This window comes from Mastigoproctus giganteus, chromosome 4, assembly GCF_048544385.1.
Source record: "Mastigoproctus giganteus isolate SK-2022 chromosome 4, ASM4854438v1, whole genome shotgun sequence".
NCBI classification, from domain to species: Eukaryota; Metazoa; Arthropoda; class Arachnida; order Uropygi; family Thelyphonidae; genus Mastigoproctus; species Mastigoproctus giganteus.
In genome coordinates, this window is record NC_143578.1 from 211,278,756 (window position 1) to 211,298,894 (window position 20,139).

Sequence of the window (20,139 nt, forward strand, 5' to 3'; positions counted from 1 at the left end):
TTTATTGTTTTTGGTTTTAGATAGTGCTATTTCTAAGTCTTGTATAGTGAACAGAGGTTCAATATTGGCATTGTCATATTCAGTGTTTTCTTTTATAATGTCTAGCTGGGTGGGGGAATGATTTGCAGTTTCAGTCTGAATGATACTGTCTAGGATGTTATTTACAGAATCCACCCAACACAGGGTTGGCGTTCTATCTGGTTTGACAGTAGTTTCTAAGACATCTCCTCTTGGCAGCTTGTTGGTCACTATTCTGTAGACAACTCCCCAAGGGTTATTGTTTCCAGTAGTTCCCACCAAGTGCTTCCAGCATTCCTTTTTCTTATCTCTTATGAGGGCTGTATACGGATTACTGAGAGTTCTATAAGAATCTCTCAGTGCATCCACCTCATTTTGTGACCAAGGTGTTCTGGCTCTTTGAAAATGTCTCCGTGCCTGGTGTACCCTACTTCTGAGTATAGTCAGTTCGGGGCACCACCAGGGAACTGTCTGCTTCCTCGGTTTTTTCCGTGGGATAGACAGGGTTGCTGTTTTTGTTAAAATGTTTGTCATAGTCAGTGCTTGCTCGTCCGGGCTACAGTTGCCTGATCTAGACCACTCATTTTCCTGTTTTTGCAGCTCAGCTGCTGTATGTTCTGCAAAAATCTGCCAGTTTGCCTTTTTAAGGTTATACCTTTTGATATCCAACAGAGAGTGTTGGGTTGTTTGTTGCCTGTTTAGTTTGAAGGAAATGGCTCTGTGATCTGATGTGGTCCAGGCTGGCTGGACACACCAGTCTGTGATTTTATAAGCTATTGAATTGGTGGCAAGAGTGACATCAATGTCACTGTCCCACATGGTACTGCTAAAAGTTGGGAGGTTATTTGGTTGGTTTAGCACTTTAAAGGGTGAGGTGGCTATATAGTCTGAAAGTATGTGGCCGTTGTGTGCCTGCTCTGTCTTCTGTACGGCTATGCCATAAGGCTGACCGGCAGTTGACATCAGCACACACTATGATATTTGCAGTAGGTAGCAAGTTTGTGACTACTTGTAGGTATTCAATAGTTGGATTTATATCTTCACCTGGTCTTTAATATAGTGAAATAATGTAAAACTGTCCTACAGCACTCGTAATATGGGCACACACTCCCACTGGGGAGCAGAGGTGACCAACCTTTGTGACTGTAAGGTCAGTATTTTTAACTATTATTTGCAGGCAGCATGCCTGCAAATCCCTGCGGAGTGTTCAGACATCCAGCGGAGTCAATGCCTATGCGAATAGCGCTGTTATCGGTGAGAATGGTGGTCCAACACGGTATTAGGTATTTGGTCATAATTCAGTGATCACTGAGTGTAGTAGTCATTGATGTAGTAAAAGGCCCTGTAAACTAGATCGAGGGCGGGCTCATTGTTCGTAAGGTCGGATCGCTATCTAGAGAGGACTCCATCTTAGGGAAGGATAGTTTTGCAGTGCTTCTGATCAGTTTTGTAGGGCTCCTAAAATTTTAGCTGATGAGTGATCTGCAGTATCAGTCACGGTGATTATGATATCTAAAATCCCATAAGCAGTACTGTGACCCTTACTGAAACAACTGATATCAGTAGCCATCAAAAACCAAACTACAGTATTATGTTAGGGTCACCCAGTAATTTCTTACATATATCCATTCTTTTCCTGGGGCCTCTGTATTGGTCAGTACATTGCGTGTGTTCTCTGGTCGTTTTGTCTGTTTTTCTGGACGAAACATCCCAGTTTCTGGGGATTAGTGTTCATCACCAAAAAAAAAAAAAAAAAAAAAAAAAAAACAATTATATTTAGGCCACCCGAATAATTAAATTCATCTGCCGCGTGTCTTATGTCTGTTAATTGCATGTGTTCTATGGTCGATTTGTCTGTCTTGATGGAAGAAAAAACTCCACTTTCTGGGGGGAAAAACCTTGCAATCTACGCCTGAGACCAACTAACTCAGTCACGGAGTGAAAAAAGCCCATTAAAGTTCCTCGCATCATTGACGGGATTCGAACACGGGCCTTTTCCGCCCGGTAGGGGGAGGACGGTAACGATACCACTGTGCTACACGCGCAGACTGTTTTGAACTCAACAAGCTTTTTTAATTCAAGACTTGATAACACACTTCAAAGTTATCATTATTAGAACAAGATCGTCAAAGTGGTTGAGTACAGCGCCGACTTTATATAATCTTTAGTCATTAAGTGTAATGGCAGTCATGTGAACCATTACTTCCTGGATTAAAACCATGCTACCCTCGCTTGAGATCGAGTAACCATCCACCTTGTCAAAAACGCCCATAAAAATTTATCGTGTCATTGACAGGATTCAACTCGGGTCTTTTCCATCCGGTCTGGCGGGAATGGTGATTATACCAACTGTGCTACCCACAACAGCAGTTATTTGCCATGTTGATCATCCAACTTCTGGGAACACAATGGCTCCCAAATTCCGACCCATTTCAATTCCTTCATTTGTACATAAAGTTGATTTACGCGTCTTAAAGGCATTTGATAGGCTTAGACGGTATTCACTCACCACTGCGTTTTCCTGCTAAAGTTTACCCACAATTTTATAGTAGCTTCGGATTCCTATATCAGTGAGGTAACAGACACGTTATTAAACGTTTTCCTGCGCTGATTGGTTTAACCTTCTACTCGTTTACGTCCATATAGGTCGCAGTTGTGCATGCAAATTTTCAGGTAATTCTGTCCATTCTTTCTAGGTGGAATAATTTCTGGGAAGAGCAGTACACTTTCAGAAACAAAATTGCATGAAAAGCCGGGATTAAAATCCATTCGAAAATTCTTTAAAATGGCCAGATTGGATAAAAATTTTAATATACATAGTTTAGAATAAGAAACCAGAAAATAGATTGCATAAATAAGAAACAGACTGCATAAAAAGATAAAAAAAATAAGTTAAATTATAAAAGCATGTGAGATCACTTCAAACACGACATTCATAGTTTTCGACATCATATGTTACCTTCACATTGTTGTGTTTCAAGGGACAACGTATATATTTTAAAATCTGTTAAACTCGGAAAAATAGTTTTGGAAACACGAAATATTGCAAGCATCATTCAACATCAAAACCTTAATCCCATGGTCGATCCTGAAGTTTAGGACACCCATATGTGAAAGAATTAATGTTGAATCTATCCAGTTCTCCTTGCTGAGACTGATGAAGTTCTTCCCTTTGTATAGATTTGAGGCCATTTATTACGGGAACCCGGGTACTTTGCAACCACTGTACTCTTCCTGCTTAAGCCATGAAACATTTCTATAGTCTTAAAGCTTAAAACGCCAAATAGACATGGAAGACCGAATTAAATGTCACGGTGATGTTAGCATTTTTTTTAACAGGAAGCCCAACTTACTTTAATATCTTTGCAAAGTTGAATCTGTGAATCAAACGTTCTATCGAAAGATTTTAGCGCATATGAATGATTCGGTCAGAGGAAAATACTGATAACTGGGAATATATTTGCTTACTTCTTCATTACGATAACGCGCGTGGTTATATTGTCCTGTCTGTAGTTAAATAAATAGCAAAATACATCATTGCTAGGTACAGTATCTTCCCTACTCCCTAGTTTTCTCCTTGCGATTTCTTCCGCTTACTCAAGGTTGGACTGGCCCATGCAACAGGCTTGCAATTTAGGTCATCGATTAATAATTATGGCATGATAAGTCATTTAGATGGTAACAAAATTGTTAGAAACTGTCGTGGACAAATCTGCTAGTCCGGCCTTGCTCTTACCTAAACTGAAAGTTCAGTCTGAAAGAACATTTCTCAACAGGAAGGGCGCTATGAAAACAATGCTGTTAGAGAATACCAAAGGCTATATGCTTTAGTAAGTAGCAACATCGCTGGAATAAATATATTCAGGCGCAAGGAGAGTTTTTTAATGAGAAATTTAATCACTGAAATATATAATAAAATTTTAGTATACATTTTAAGAGCTAAAACGCAGCCTACAGCATTCTCTAATCCGTATCAATATAGTAATCTTGATAGCAATACTTGGCCATAAAATACGGTTAACTATAATTTTCATTATAAAATGATTACTTATTCTTCAGTAACTAGGTGGTCTTGTCGGCGGGTGAACAAAACATTTTATTTTATTTGCTGGCCATATCAAATAAGATGGGCCAAATACCACAAAATTGTGCAATGCTGGGGCAGACTAGCCTGGGCGACCGGGTCATTACTGCTGCCGGAGCAACAGTAAATTTGGGTTATTGATTAATAGTTATGATATAATAAATGATTCAGATGGGGGCGAAAATTGGCAACCTCTTTGGCAAAAACATATCCAAAACTTAGCCCTGCCCATTGTGGGAATATTACAGCTGAGTGGTTGTTGTTGTTATTTGGTTTTTAGGAGCATTAGCAACTAAGGCCATATTGCTCCGGGGTATGCGGTGGTCATTCTCTTTCCGCATTCTCCGTATTTGGTGGTCACGGGCTCGAACCCCGGTCTAATCAAGAAGCGTGTGTGTGCTACGCACTGCTGCTCCTGCCCACCTGGCTACGGAGAGCTGAGAGGAGACATAATACTTAAACAAGGGAGTACTACAGCTGAAAGGAGAATTAATACTTAAACTAAGACAGAAATGTGCAATATAAAATTCTTACTTTGGAGAAGGAGTGGTTTTTCAGGTGGAGACACACTTTGACTGCGTGTGTTCGAATGTTGCTTAATTATGCTTTATGTATATAATACAGTACTATAGTTGGATTTTATGTGTGTTTTAGTTGTGATTACTTGGTGGCGCTTAGAAACGTTGATAGTTGTCGGTGTCGTGGTTTGTTTTTCTTATGGATTATTTTTAAGGGAAGCATGTCAGAATTAGAAGTAATTGTTAAATGGAGTGGAAATGAATATATTTTAGACAATTTGTTAGCTACAGATACGGTTTTAGATCTGAAGCATGCTATTCACCTAAAAACAGGTGTTTTACCCACACGACAGAAACTAATAGGACTAAAACTGAAAGGTATGGTCCTTGTATTCCGAAGAGATTGTATGTGAACCTGCTAATAGAAGTGTAAATTGCGTATAGCAAGATTTTAACAAATTTTAAATCAAGTAGCTGATTTGAGTCTAATGTTAGTGGAATTAAATATAGCAGTTTAATTTCGGAATCACCCGATTTTATCTATTCAGTTTTAGTGAAGTCTTATAATTACACGAATTATTTTCAAACGAGCAATTCATCACTTTTTGCAATTTTTGGAGGTAAGCCATAAATTGCTGATACATTTATATATATACAGACATGGACCATTTTGCAAACATATTTGAAGGATACCAGTAATGATTCACAACCCCATGTCTCCTGACCGCGAAGGACTTATACAGTAATATTCGATTTCCTTCGTACAGCAAAGTGCAGTTACGAGGGGTCCATAAGTGAAAAATAAATATATATATATTCTTTTTATGCTCCAGGGCGCCCACACTGAGCCAGAGGATTTCACAAGATAAGAGAAATTACAAGAACAGTATATTGTATTTAGTAGTCATGCGAGCCTGAACCGTGGTAATTCAGTGCCTCTCGGATGACAAAAATTTTGTGATTGAGTTAGCATTGTGAAGTTTTATACATTGCTAGTATAGATATTAAAACATAAACATGATAAAATAAAAGTTTCCATCTATTACAGATCTGAATGTATGAATAGTAAAACTGTCAGTTTTGACCAACGGTTTGTGAATAGAGTTCCTTTTCAAGTTAGGAAAAAGCTTAGCTGTCCAGATTCATGAAGAATTGAGGAAAGTATACCAACAAGATCAGTTGATATAAGCAGTGTTTGTAGCAACTCCTCTGAAACATGGCTTGCATTTTTTAGAAGAGTAGTTGCTGACATTTGTGACCAGCCAAGCAGCAGAAGACCAAACTCTGTGTTCATTGAAGAAAACATTGAGATTTTGGATGAAATGATTCAAAAAGACAGAACAGTAACCACATATGCACTGATGCAAGCACTAAGATATTCAAAGAGAAGAGTATTAACCATTTTAGACACATTAGATTATAGGAAAATATGTTGCAAATAGGTGCCTAAGCTGTTAACAAAAGATGAAATTCTCTAGACAGGAAATCTGCTAAGACCTGTTGCAGGATTGCAATAACTTTCAGTGAGATTTGTTTTTTAAAGCCCTGATAACACGTGATGAAGCATGGATCTTTCATTATGATTTTTATTCTAAGCACCAGTCTATGAAATGGATACATCCGTCGTCTCCAGTGAAAAAAAAAACCTTGAATTGGCACACAAAATTATGGCTACTGTGTTTTGGGACAGAAAAAGCCCAATTCTGGTTGATTTTTTTTTTAGAGGAAAGGGCAGACATAAATAAGAAAAGATATTACTTAACACTTTATCAAGTGTTAAGCTTAATAGGGCTATAAAACAAATAATGCTATGCCACTTGTCCATATGAATTAGATAAAAACTGCAGACCTAAGGTGGACAGTTTCTCCCTCATCCTGTGTGTAGTCTGGATTTGGCATGCTGATGTTTTGTATTTGAACATATCAGGAGATACCTTTGTGGATAGCACTTTTTGAGTGATGGAGAGGCTGAAAAAGTGACACGCTAGCTTTAACAAGTGCCTATTTTACTGCAGTGCATAGGCAAGTTGAAAAGAACAATGGCAGAAATGTATTGATAAACAAGGTGAGTATATAGAATAATGTATACATGCTTCCCAGTGTTTAATAAATGATATAAATTTCAACTTTTTGCCTGTTTTAATACTTTTATGCCAAAAGAGGCATTACTTAATGGTCTGACCTTGTATTAATAAATCAGTATGTATTATATACATATCCTGCCAACAGAAACCATACCTGTAGCATAAATTACCACTGAGGTGACTAAACTTCCTGCTTTTAGCAGGACAGTTCTAGATTTATGAACCTGCCTTGTTTTTTTTTTTTTTTTTTTACTGTACCTCTTTTGTCCTACATTTTCTAATTATGTTGATATCTGTTTTTTTTTTTTTTTTTTTTTGCATAACTGTTCTTAACATAATGGTATTAGTTGTTAAAAGTATAATAAAAGAAACAAAAGATTTTTATAACATAAATTGTACATCCAATGGCAGGCAAAGGATTGCAGCAGACGAGCAGGGATTAAATTCTGGGATTACCTTTCAGCATGGCATTTGTGTTCTGTATACATTTGTGTTTTGGGCATCTCTTTATGATGTAGCACATTATAAGGGGATGTGCCTTGCTTTGTATTCAGATGTGATCACTGTAATTATAATCATTAAATAGCCTCTTTACCATCATAATCAGACCCATTAATACCTATATAAGGCAACATTGGTAACTGTCTAAGCAGCAGTCGCAAAAATAAGCTGAAACCAATTTTGGTTTTATTCTATTTTTATATTTATAAAAATTTTTGTCTGTCAAAAAAAATGACTAAAATTAGGAAATGGGCCATTCTATGTCAAGTGGCCTAGGGGTCCCTGCTCGACCATCTTCAATTTTGTCTAAACTTGGCGTGAATGTTTAAACAGGTTTCAAATGAAGCTGTGCAAAATTTCAGTTCAAAATATAGTATGCTTGAGGCACCAGCACCTTTTTTGTGGAGGTCACTTGTGTTATGTGGAATAAATCACAAAAAATATTAAAAGTTTTTTAAGTGTTACTGTTGTACAATCGTGAGAGGTAGTGCTCTGAAACTTGGTATACCTAATTAACTTTTGACAGAGAATGCAAAACTTTTGATGTCCAGGCTCAAAAACCTTCACATTTTTTCACAATGCGGTCTAAAACTGGCACCAAAAATTTGGCTCAACCAATTTAAGCAAGACTTTTGAAAGTCATAATTTTGAAATAAAAACCATTGGTACCTTCTTCTTTGGACATTCCATTTACCAACTGCATGAATTCAGCCTAACTAAATATCAGTTCTTATACAGCAGGCCCACGTTATAACGTGGTTTGCTTTACGCTGATTTGCTATAACACCGTTCTTATATTATAACCCATATCTGACTATAACGCTGTCAAAAATTGCTATAACGCTCTTTTACCAGCATACAGATTGCATTTTTGGCATATTTAATGAAAACGTTTCATCTGACGGAGTTGATAGCTTGAAAATGAATAGCAAAACAGCATTAAAATGTTTCCCATGACAACTTGAGAAATTTTCCAATGCTGAGTGAAATTTTCTCCACACTAATTTAATTGCACACAGTGACTTGTTACGTAGTTCCGAGGTCAACATTTTAAAAAATGATCAAGTATATTGCTTGTAATATTTGCATTATACGCATTTATCCGAAGTATAGTCATCACTCAGTACAGTATTAGACATCATGCGCAGTGGACAGTTTACTTGAACATTGTATCATAATTAATGCAACCAACATAGTAACATTTTCGAAGAGTTAATAATGGCGGATAAGAATGAAAAAGCAACGTCTGGATGCAGTACGAAGACTACAAATTTAAGAAAAAGACTGAATTTGAAAATTAAATTAGTCGTTTTGAAGTGAATCGATTCTGGTCATTGAAGATAAATAGAATGCAGAATTTAGTTAAGTTAAATATTATTAAAAAAAAAGGGAGAGAGAGAGATTAACCTATATGATGATCTGAAGAAAGCTCACCTAAAAAAAACCAGATGTGGAACCATTTAAAACTAGTAAGGGCTCATAAGATAGATTTAAAATCCAGGGAGAATTCGCAAGTGCAGATCAAGGAGCCAAAACTTTCAAAACAAACTTGTTAAAATTATTGAAGAGGGGTATTATGTGTTATACTTTTATACTTCTCAACAAGTTTTTAAGATAGATGAAGCAGGACTTTTTGGAAACGAATGCCTAAAAGAAGTTTCATATTGAAAGAAAAAAAAAACATGCCAGGTTTTCAAGGTGAGGAAGGATCAGTTGACTTTATTGTTGGGTGGTAACGCTGCAGGGGATTTTAAATTAAAACCCCTTTTAGTTTACCAGGAAGAGGGCCAAAGTAGAACCTAAAATTGACACATTTTTCATGATTAAATTCATCAATTAAATAAAATAAATTTAGATCAATTAAATTCATGATTTTAATTGTAATTTTAAATTTAATTTTGATATGTAAGTAGTTACCACATAATTATATATATATATGTAATGTAGAATATTTTATATGTACAAATATTTGAATATTAAATATTTTGACCGATATTTGTGCATCTTTTTACTACCGTTTATTATTGATTAGGAAATATCCTATGGCACCGACCGCAACTCACAAATACATATGTTACCTTATGGGGATGTGGTGCTCGCTTAACATGGATTCACTTAGCACTGTTTTTCTGGAATGAGTTATCAACATTAAACGGGGTCACCTGTACTTGTTTTCTGGCTGAGATATTTTCCATCAACGATTGACTCAAAATTTGAATTTCAAATTTGACCTATCTTAAGGGGCAAATATCTTAATGTGGGACACCTTCAATTCTCTCGTTTTTGCCACCACTGGAAAGAGCGGAGTTTCTGCTACAAGGATCATGGTTTATCTGTTTTGTGTCTTTGCACTTAAGGCCTTAAAATTAAGCGTAAACATCAAATAGTTTTATGTGCTGTATTGCTATTTTATGGGGCTTAGAGGGGAACAGGTATCCTGTGTGTTATCAGACACTCAGCCTAAAACACTGATGGATCCAATATCTCTCTATTACAGAAGATTTAGGAGAAGTCCGGTTGGCCTGCCTCCCTAAAATCTACTCATGCACACCTTCTCGATGGTAAGCCCTGTTACGTCACTTAGGTGGCAACGAACGTGTAGAGTGGTTCTCTTCAAGACACCTGGTCAGCGTGAAGAGGAAAAGACCAAACCCTCCAGCAATGAGAGCACAACAATACAAATGGCCCTCAGTCCCCAGCAGCTTTCACTCTCCCTCTTACGGCAGCGAGAGGATCAGAGTGGAAGCAGAGGGTGCTAAGAATCTCTGGGTACGACCAGGCTGCCATGCACGGAAATTGAACTTGGCCTGTTATAACGTACGATCACTCATCGGTGAAGACAGGATATTAGAGCTGGAAAAGGAATTAGAAAATGTGAATTGGAATATCATCGGTTTGGCTGAAACAAGAAGAAGAAATGAGTCACTTATAAGTCTATCAAGTGGAAATCTGCTGTACACCAATGGAAACAGTGAAAGGAGTGAAGGTGGAGTTGGGTTTCTGGTCCATAAAGATTTAAAAAACAACATTTTGGAATTCAAAAGTACATCACCAAGGGTGTCAAGACTAATACTCAAGATTTCTAAGAGGTACAAGCTAAAGATTATAATGATTTATGCACCATCATCGAGCCATGATGATGAAGAGGTTGAAGAAATGTACACTGAAATTGAGAGTCTTCTAGATGAGCAGAAAACCCACTACACTATTATTATGGGGGACTTCAATGCTAAGGTTGGAAAAAGGCAAAACAGTGCAGAAAGAGGAACTATAGGAAATTTTGGAATTGGTGAAAGAAATAAAAGAGGTGAAAGACTTGTGGAATTTGCAGAATCTCAAGGACTGTCAGTAATGAACACTTTTTTCAAGAAAAGGGTGAACAGAAAGTGGACATGGAAGAGTCCAAATGGATTAACAACTAATGAAATCGACTTCATCCTCACTAACAGAAGATATATTGTGAATGATGTTACCGTCCTGAATAAGGTAAATGTTGGAAGTGATCACAGAATGGTAAGATGTACACTTGCTATAGATGTAGGAAAGGAAAGGAAAAAACTGACTCGAGTAAATAATACAAAGGTCTTTGAAATAACAGAGGAGGAGAAAAAGCAGTATGTACTGGAACTTAAGAACAAGTTTGAGCTTCTGCAGACTGCTCAGGACCAAGATATCGACGAGGAATATTACAACTTTCTGAAAGTGATAAAGCCCAGGAAACCTATAGGGAAACAGAAATCCAAAGAAGAAAAAATTAGTCAAGAAACACTTGTCATGATGAACCAAAGACGACAAATGAAGAGCAAGAAAAACACTGACAGGGAGAAAATTGAGTATACTGAGTTATGCAAAGCCATTAGAAAGAGACTCAGAGAGGACATAAGAAGATTTAACACAAGAAAAGTAGAACAGGCATTAAGGGAAAACAAAGGATTTAAATCAGCAGCCATGAGCAGTAATACAGAAAGACAAATGATACTGAAACTGAAGAATAGCAATGGTGTACTTATAAACAGCAGAGAAGGCATAATTCAAATAGCAGAAGACTACTATAGAGAATTATACAAGGAGCGAGGGAATGATACCAGCAGTGGGGAACATGTATTGCAAAGTAGCAACACATACGACATACCTGATATTCTTCCTGATGAGGTAGAACATGCATTGAAGAAAATGAAGAATCGGAAAGCCCCGGGGGAAGATGAAGTTACTGTAGAGTTGTTAAAATTGGGAGGAAGAGACATAACACAAAAACTGGCAAGGCTCTTCACAAAGTGCATTAGAAAAGGTGTGATGCCTAAGCAGTGGAATAATGCAATCATAGTTTTGCTGCATAAGAAAGGAGATAAATCAGAAATTGGAAATTATAGACCAATTAGCTTGTTATCCCATATCTACAAGTTGTTCACAAGGGTCATTACTAACAGATTAGAAAGAATACTTGATGAGAATCAACCGAAAGAGCAAGCTGGCTTTAGGACAGGATTCTCAACTATGGATCACCTTCACGTAATATCACAGCTAATGGAGAAAGCAAATGAATATAAAACACCATTATGCCTGGCATTTGTGGATTATGAAAAGGCATTTGACTCCATACAGCATAAGGCAATGTTTCGGGCACTGGAAAGACAAGGCATAGATACTCCATATATTATGATTTTGAAGAAAATATATGAGAGTGCTACATCCTTTATTAGACTAGACAAAGACAGTAGCAAATTTAAAATCGAGAAAGGAGTTCGACAAGGAGACACAATATCTCCGAAGCTGTTTACTGCTGTCCTTGAGGTAGCTTTCAGAAGATTAGACTGGTCGCAGAAAGGAGTCAATGTGAACGGAGAGTACCTAAACCATTTACGATTTGCAGATGACATTGTGGTCATAAGCCACGATCCCAAAGAATTAGAGGAAAATCTTAATCAGTTATGCAGAGTTAGTAAGGATTTTGGACTAAAGATGAATATGGCTAAAACAAAAGTAATGATGAACAAGTATGCCACGGAAAGGGAAATAATGATTGAAGGAGCAGTAATTGAAAAGGTGGAGTCATATACTTATCTGGGACAAGTTATTAGCTGTAATAATGATAAATGGCTGGAAGTCAAGAGAAGAATAAATTTTGGATGGATAGCATTCAGGAAATATAGCCACATACTGAAGAGCAATATCCCAGTTTGTCTGAAACGTAAAATAATGAATCAATGTATACTCCCCACCATGACTTATGGAAGTGAAACTTGGGCACTCACCAAAAGAATGGAAGAGAAGCTAAGAACTACACAGCGAAGAATGGAACGAATTATATTGGGAATCAGACTGTTAGATAAGAAGAGAAACACATGGATTAGGCAGCAAACTCAAGTAAAGGACATTCTTATCAAAACTAAAGAACTAAAATGGTCTTGGGCAGGACACATAGCTCGAAGACATGATGACAGATGGACTAAGAAAATAACAGAATGGTACCCAAGAGGGGCTAGAAGAAAACCTGGAAGACAAAGGCGGAGATGGATAGATGAAATTCATGAGTTTTTGAGTAGTAAATGGATGGCCAGTGTTCAAAACAGAAGGAACTGGAAAGTTGCTGGAGAGGCCTTCATCCTGCAGTGGATTGAAAATGGCTGATGATGATGATGATGATTGCTATTTTATGAGATTTTTTTTGTTGCAGAACACTTCCTTAATCCTGCGTAATGTTTAGAATAATCTAGAAATAGAGTATGTTCTAGAATTCTGGAATATTCTAGAATATTCTTGAATTCCAAAAAAAAACTGATGAACATTCTAGAACTCTGGAATATTCTAGAATCATACAAAAAAAGTATAAATAGCTGATATTTGAATCATACTGTTATTAATGTGTTTTATCTTCATGATGAACAATTTGTTTATTTTGTTCTTCTATTTTTTATTGTTTTGACTGTAATAAAATTAATTAAGTTTTTATTGCTTGCAGAAACGTCCACTTATTAGTCAGTATGAAAGCCATGGAATCAGAAGATTTTGCTGGAGATAAGCTGGACTCGTGCACCATCAATCATATGGATAATTCTAAATGTCATGTGCTATCCTATACACACAAAACTGGGTTAAAATTATTTAAAGAATTTGAATTCGAAGAACAATGGCTGATAGGTTGACATTGTGGATTAAAACTGTATGAAGAAGACACAATTTATCTATATCATGAAGCTTTGCTTTTGACAAAATTTGAATTTGAAGAACAACAGCTGATAGGTTGACGTTGTGAATTAAAACTGGGTGAAGAACACACAATTTGTCTATATTATGAAGCTTTGCTTTTGACAAAATTTGAATTTTTGTAGCATTCATATTGCAATCCTTTCCAGAAGAAAAATCATATGGTGAAAAAAAAAACGTTTACAACCAATTGATTTGTCAATGGCAGACTACCTGAAAGACCTAACAAAGATAGACATAAAACCTGGCCAGAAGCTGTGCAAATCATGCCGAAAAGCAGCAACAGGAACATCAACTTCATCTGGATCAGACCATGATGACAAAATGCATGTGACTGAAAGCTTGAACACAAGTTTGATGGCTATTGGTATTTCTCCTCTGAAATTTCAGCAAATGGCTAAGAGAGACTCACAAGGCTATGTCAAAAGGAAAGCAAATCAGGTATAGGATGCCAATAAAATTGCATCTGTTGATGGCTTGGATCCAAATGACATCATGAAGCCAAATGCAAGTCATCAGTGTGGAAATTGCTTAGATTAAATTGAGCTGCTGAAAGAATTGAAAGAAAAGTTTATAGTATCAAGTCATTCAGAAATATTTCAAATATTAACACTAGCTCCAGTTAGTTGGTTTATAAAGAAAACAATGGAAGAGTTTAGTGTCTCAGAAAGAATGGTGAAGAAAGCTAGAAAACTTAAAGCAGAAGAAGGAATCATGGCCATTCCTGGAAAAAAAAGCAAGGAAAAAAGCTTTGAGCAAGTAAAACAAAAGGTGATTGAATTTTTTGAAGATGACGAATTTGATCAGATATGCCCTTTAAAGAAAGATTACATTTCCATTAGAAATGCAGATGGAATACAAATGCAAAAGCAACTACTACTCAGCAACTTGAAGGAAATGTTTATAACCTATCAAGATAGAAATGGGTCTGACATTGGATTTTCTAAATTTTGCAGACTTCGACCCAAGTGGTGTATCACAGTTGGTGCACCAGGAACACATTCTGTATGTGTATGCACAATCCATCAAAATGTCAAGTTAATGCTAGCAGAAAGTCCTGTTGAATGTGATTACAATGTTCTCATTGGTAAAATAGTCTGTGATTTGGAGTCAAAAGATTGTATGCTTTGTCGGTGTGAAAAATGTCCATGAATAGATGAATTAAAAGTTTCTAGAGAATATTTTTGAAAACAATGAACCAGAAGATATTATTGAATTCAAGCAGTGGATACACACTGACAAAGATATACTGGACACAAAGCAATTAACAACAGAAGATTTTATTGAAGAGTTGAGTACAAAGATATTTAACCTTTCCTGTCATCACTACATTGCTAAACATAGAGCTACCATTTGAAGTCAACAAAGGAAAGCCTAATGACAGGGGAATTGGATTTTGCAGAAAATTATTCATTTGTTGTGCAAGATGCTGTTCAAGGGTTCCACTGGAAGAATAACCAGGCTACATTGCATCCATTTGTCATTTATTACAAGGATGTTGAACTTCAGAATATGTTTCTGCATAATCAGTGACTACCTTTGACATGACGCAATTGCAGTGCATGTTTTCCTAACCAACTTAATTGAATATTTGAAGAGTTTCGTGACGGAAATCAGGCACATTTACTACTTCATTGATGGTTCTGCAGCTCAATACAAAAATTTTATGAACTTGTGTCATCATCAGAAGGATTTTGATATCAGTGCTGAATGGAATTTCTTTGGCACTAGCCATGGCAAGTCACCATGTGATGGAATTGGTGGAACAATAAAATGATTGGCAGCATGTGCAAGTCTCCAATGCCCAATCGAAAACCAAATCCTGACACCAAGAGCCACATTTGAATTTTGTGACAAGCATGTGACTGGAATAAAATTCTGTTTTGTTTCTAAAGAGGAAATTGAGCAAGTAAGGCCATTTCAAGAGAAAAGATTCATAGACGGTCATACTATTGCTGGAACAAGAGAAAACTATCACTTCATTCCTATTGATGCAAGGCAGATTCGTGTTTGCAGAGTATCAAATGACACACCATCATCATTTGTAGCTCATGTAGATCAGACTAGTGAAACCAATATTCAATATGTGCCAGTTGTTAATTTACAACCTGGCCTGTATTTATGACAATTATTGGTGGATTGGAAATATTTGTGAAATTTCATTTGAAGAACATGATGTATTGGTAAATTTCATGCACCCTCATGGAGCAGCTCGCTCATTTCACTGGCCTGCTAGATCTCTGCTGGATTCCTGAACCACAAATTATTGCCAATCTTCTAGCTCCAAAAACAACAACAATGGGACGACAATATAGCTTGCCTGAAGTAGTAAAATCAACCATCAATGAAAAATTCCAGTCCATTATGAAGCAGTGATTCAATATCTTTACACTCACTTGCCTATTTCAAATTGTATTGTGTTTTAAATAAATTTTGTTGCAGTTATAACTTCTTTCAAGCTTAGAAACCAATAGAACATCTTTATGCTTGGAATCCTGAATAAAGACCACTTTTCAGCTTGGGAACTTGCACTAAAGAAACCCATGCAATTTCTTTTCTTGCCATTTGCACCCCCATTGTAAAAAATACAATATTTTTGTGCATTGGCAATATATCCTTTCTCCTTAAACCAAAGGGCAGAGTAATTGCAGAAAATTTCACTCTTGTAAATGCAATAGTCCTGTCCTTATTGAGATGTGAAACTTCATCAAATAAGCTTGCAAATATTACGTGGAAAATATAAAATGTTTAAGGCCATTTTTAGGCCTTAAGTAGCAAGACACAAAACTGAAAAACCATGATTCTTGTTGCTTAAAACCTGCTCTTTCCAATAGTGGCAAAAACGAGAGAATTAAAGGTGTCCCACATTAAGATATTTGCCCCAAAAGATAGGTCAAATTTTGACTATCTTGGAAGGAAAATATCTCAGCTAGCAAACAAGTGTAAGAGCTCATATTTAGTTAGGCTTGATTCATGCCCGATGTTAAATGGAATGTCAAAAGAAGAAGGTACCAAAGGTTTTTATTTCGAAGTTATGACTTTCAAAAGTCTTGCTTAAATTTGTCGCAACAAATTTTTGGTACCAGTTTTAGACTGCATTGTAAAAAATGCGAAGGTTTTTGAGCCTGGACACCAAACATTTTGCATTCTCTGCCAAAAGTTAACTAGATATATCAAGTTTCAGAGCACTGCCTCTCAATGGTGTGCAACAGTAACACTTAAAACAGCTGACCTGGCAAGCCAGGTGGGTAAAGTGCCTGCTTGGCAACCCAAAGGTCATAGGTTTGAATCCCGCCTCGGGCTTGGATAAGAGTAAAATGCAAAAACTTTGCGAGGTGCATTATGGCCACAGAGGCCAATGCACCAACAACTAACAAAAAAAAAAAAAAAAAAAAAAACCACTTAACTTTTGAAAATTTTTTGTGATTTGCTCCGCGTAACACAAGTGACCTCCACAAAAAACGGTGCTGGTGCCTCAAGCATACTATATTTTGAACTGAATTTTTGCACAGCTTCTTTGGAAACCTGTTTAAACCTCTACACCAAGTTTCAACAAAATTGAAGATGATCGAGCAGGGACCATCTTAAAAATTAGGCCACTTGACGTGGAATCACCCAAAGAGTTCTTTATTGATATTATAAAACAGATAGAAATACTTGAAAGTTTTACTGCATGGTTCTGCATACAGTTACACATTGTTTCTGTGGCTAGATATAGCTAATTGACCATAAAGCAAATTTGTTGTGACATAAAAACATTTTATTTGAGGACAAATTTATTCATGACTGGCTACGTGCCAGCTAATTTTCTGACACATGCCACTCATTGGCCTACAGCATCAGAATTTTACGGTGGCTTGTTTTGCTTGTCTAGACAAGACCATCACACATTAAGATTAGAATGTGTGTCTGTGACCAGCTTCTGTCATCCTGAAACTGTGTTAGCTCCTATTACCTAATGATCAGTCCTCATATATATTATTAGGGAAATAGTAGGTGCTTCCTAATTAGTTCTTATAGGTTCCAAAATCTAGTTATGAATGTAATTGACTAATATTGGAAACAACCTGACAGTTATTGGAGAAAGTTACTTTCTAATGTAACTTGACAACCAAAAGGATGTCTGTCGTAAGTGGAATTTTAACTGTGGGAATTGAATGTAAGACATGGCTCAACTATGGGGAGTGAGAACAGTTTGTGGTGCCTGGGTGGTTGAAGAGCTGACTTGGTGGGAAAAATGGTTATTTTGAAACAAAAGTCTAAAAATGCTCAATATTTGGGGGGGGGGGGGGGTAGTCTGAACATGGATGTGTTCTGGTGCAATAAATTCATAATTGGAGAAACCACCTCATTTTGTCTAGTTGGATCTTGTAATTTAAAAACTTTTGGAAAAAAATTACATTTTTTGTTGTCTTACAAAGTCTTTTCCTCATTTACTTTGCCTATTTTCCTCCCTTATATTTGAATAAGTGCACATATTTTCCAGTAAAACCTTGAAGCTGTAAGTGAAATTATATATACAGGAACTCCCAGACTCGACTTATGCAAATTCAACTTTACGTAAGTTTTTGCTAGCCAATGCAAATTTTAAAAAAAAATCAGGGAAATGTATTTTCATCCCGTAAGAATAAATGGAGGTATCATGAAAATATCATAATGTGAATCCAATAATACATTGTTTTTTTTTTTTTTTTTTTTTTGGTAATTCGTTCCAAGACCTCGAAGTTGAAATTTCCACTATATAACTAAGCTATTTATCTCTTTAAAAAGCCAATTTTATAATGGAAATTGTACTACACTTTCATCATTGCCATATGTTCCGTTATAAGGATCAATTTTGAACGCCTTTGTGATATTTTTCAAAAACACATTTCTGGAGGTCACTACCATAAATAAAACAATAAAAACAATTTTTTACTTTCTGCTTTATTGGTCTTTTCTGTTAGCGCAATCTATTATAAACAAGTAGTAAACTCAATCTTATTGCATTTGCTATAATCCCAATAACTGGAATTGTGTGGGTTTTTACATTATTATAGTGAAATGTGTTCCCCTTCACTGAAATCTTTGATCATATAAAAAACACAAATTTTCAGAATCTTCTCTTCATTCCTATTTACTTATTACATTGATGAAGGGGAAGCTACCAATGGAAAGTGAAAGTGCTGGCAGTGCTAGGAAACGAAACAAAACAAAACAAAATTGATTTATAAATGAAGATGATTAATTAAGAATTATGAAGCAGGACAAAGTTTGTCATCTATTGCACGGAATTAAGTCTCGCTGCTTCAACAGTGAATACTATTTTAAGGGACAGTACTATATCGAAGATGGAAAAGCTATTAATAATATGGAAGGAAAATCAGATTCAGAAACTAGTGCCCCTGAGTCCAATGGCCATTCAAGCAAAAGCAAGAAGTATTTATGAAAATATTAAGGAGAAGTACAGCGAACCCCAAGCCAAGTTTGTGGCAAGCAACTGGTGGTTTAATAGGTTCAAGCATCGCGCTGGTTTCCAAAACATTAAAATATGCGTTGAAGTCGCCAGTGCCGATTCTGCAGCTGCAGAGAAATTTTGTGATGTGTTGCAAAAAAACCCCTTCTAAATCTACATAGTCCTCAACTTCTGCAGCTGCATGCTTATTAGCTGGAGAGTTAATTCTGGCAATGATGCTTGCTGACATTATGCCTGTCTCCTCTCAATATAATTTTTTTATAATTTTATAATTTTGAAATTTTTGTAATTTTATACACTTTGTAATTTTTCCTGCACATAAGATAAAAAAAAAACTGAATAATTCTATTTACATGTTCATCAAACATTTCTTTTTTGCTTCTATCAAATTCAGTGCACATAGTTGCGAGTGCGGAATTTCTCTAAATGCTTATTTAGGGAAATTCCGACTTATGTATCGTTCGCGGAATGCAACCTTACGTAAGTCGGGGAGTTCTGTATTATGAACAAGGATGAGAATTTTTTTTTAAACAATAATTAGTATCTTATTTTGTAAAAAAAGCTCCAACACAGTTTAGAAACTTATTGCACCACCTAATTTTTCGTTATGCATACCCGTAAAAATTTGCAGTTGGCCCTGTTATTTAACCTTTTCCTTCACTTCAATTTTGTGGGAATTGATACCTGGTTAATCATTGGTCAGTCATTTTCTAGTGTAGATTCTGGATGGCAATATCAACAACTGAGTAATAATTTTCACTGTGGTAGTACAGAAGTACTGCCACAGTGAAAAGAAGTACATGATAATCAAGCATACCCCCCCTTCAGTCAAAAAAAATTACAATTCACACTACATTTTGCTGTGTTCACAACAAAAATAAGTTGCAAATTGGCATCAAAACTAAAAGGGACAAACTACTTCACATTCACCGCATATATTTTCTATATACCCAGCAATCCTTGCTATTATCTCTAGTTAGCTCAGTTACTTCTTTTGCCTAATCAACCCATTGAAAGCTAGGTTTGTCTTTCTTCCCAATACTGAAACTGCGATTCTTTCCATGAAGAATGGAAAGTGTCCTGGTCTGGATTTGTTGGAAGTAGCTGTTGTTAAGCGAGTTTGGCAGATTTGTCTTTAAATGATTTGAAATTTATTTAATACTTGCTTGGTTGATGGAGTTTTCCCTTTGCCCTTTCCTTGCATTTGAAGCACCTCCTTAAAAGCCATAATAAGCCCCCAAATGATCCTTCCTCTTATAGACCTATTGCTCTGGG

General features: G+C 36.3%; 1 protein-coding gene across 1 annotated transcript in view; it reads left to right on the plus strand.

Moving 5' to 3' along the window:
• The first annotated feature begins 4,801 nt into the window (after positions 1–4,801).
• The window catches only part of Ublcp1 (Ubiquitin-like domain-containing C-terminal domain phosphatase 1), an 82,903-nt gene continuing 67,565 nt past the window's right edge, over positions 4,802–20,139 (plus strand). The window contains exon 1 of the mRNA XM_090372034.1: positions 4,802–4,998. Within this exon, the coding sequence (XP_090228160.1) occupies positions 4,842–4,998 (157 nt within the window). The 5' untranslated portion in view covers positions 4,802–4,841. The remainder of the gene's footprint in view (positions 4,999–20,139) is intronic.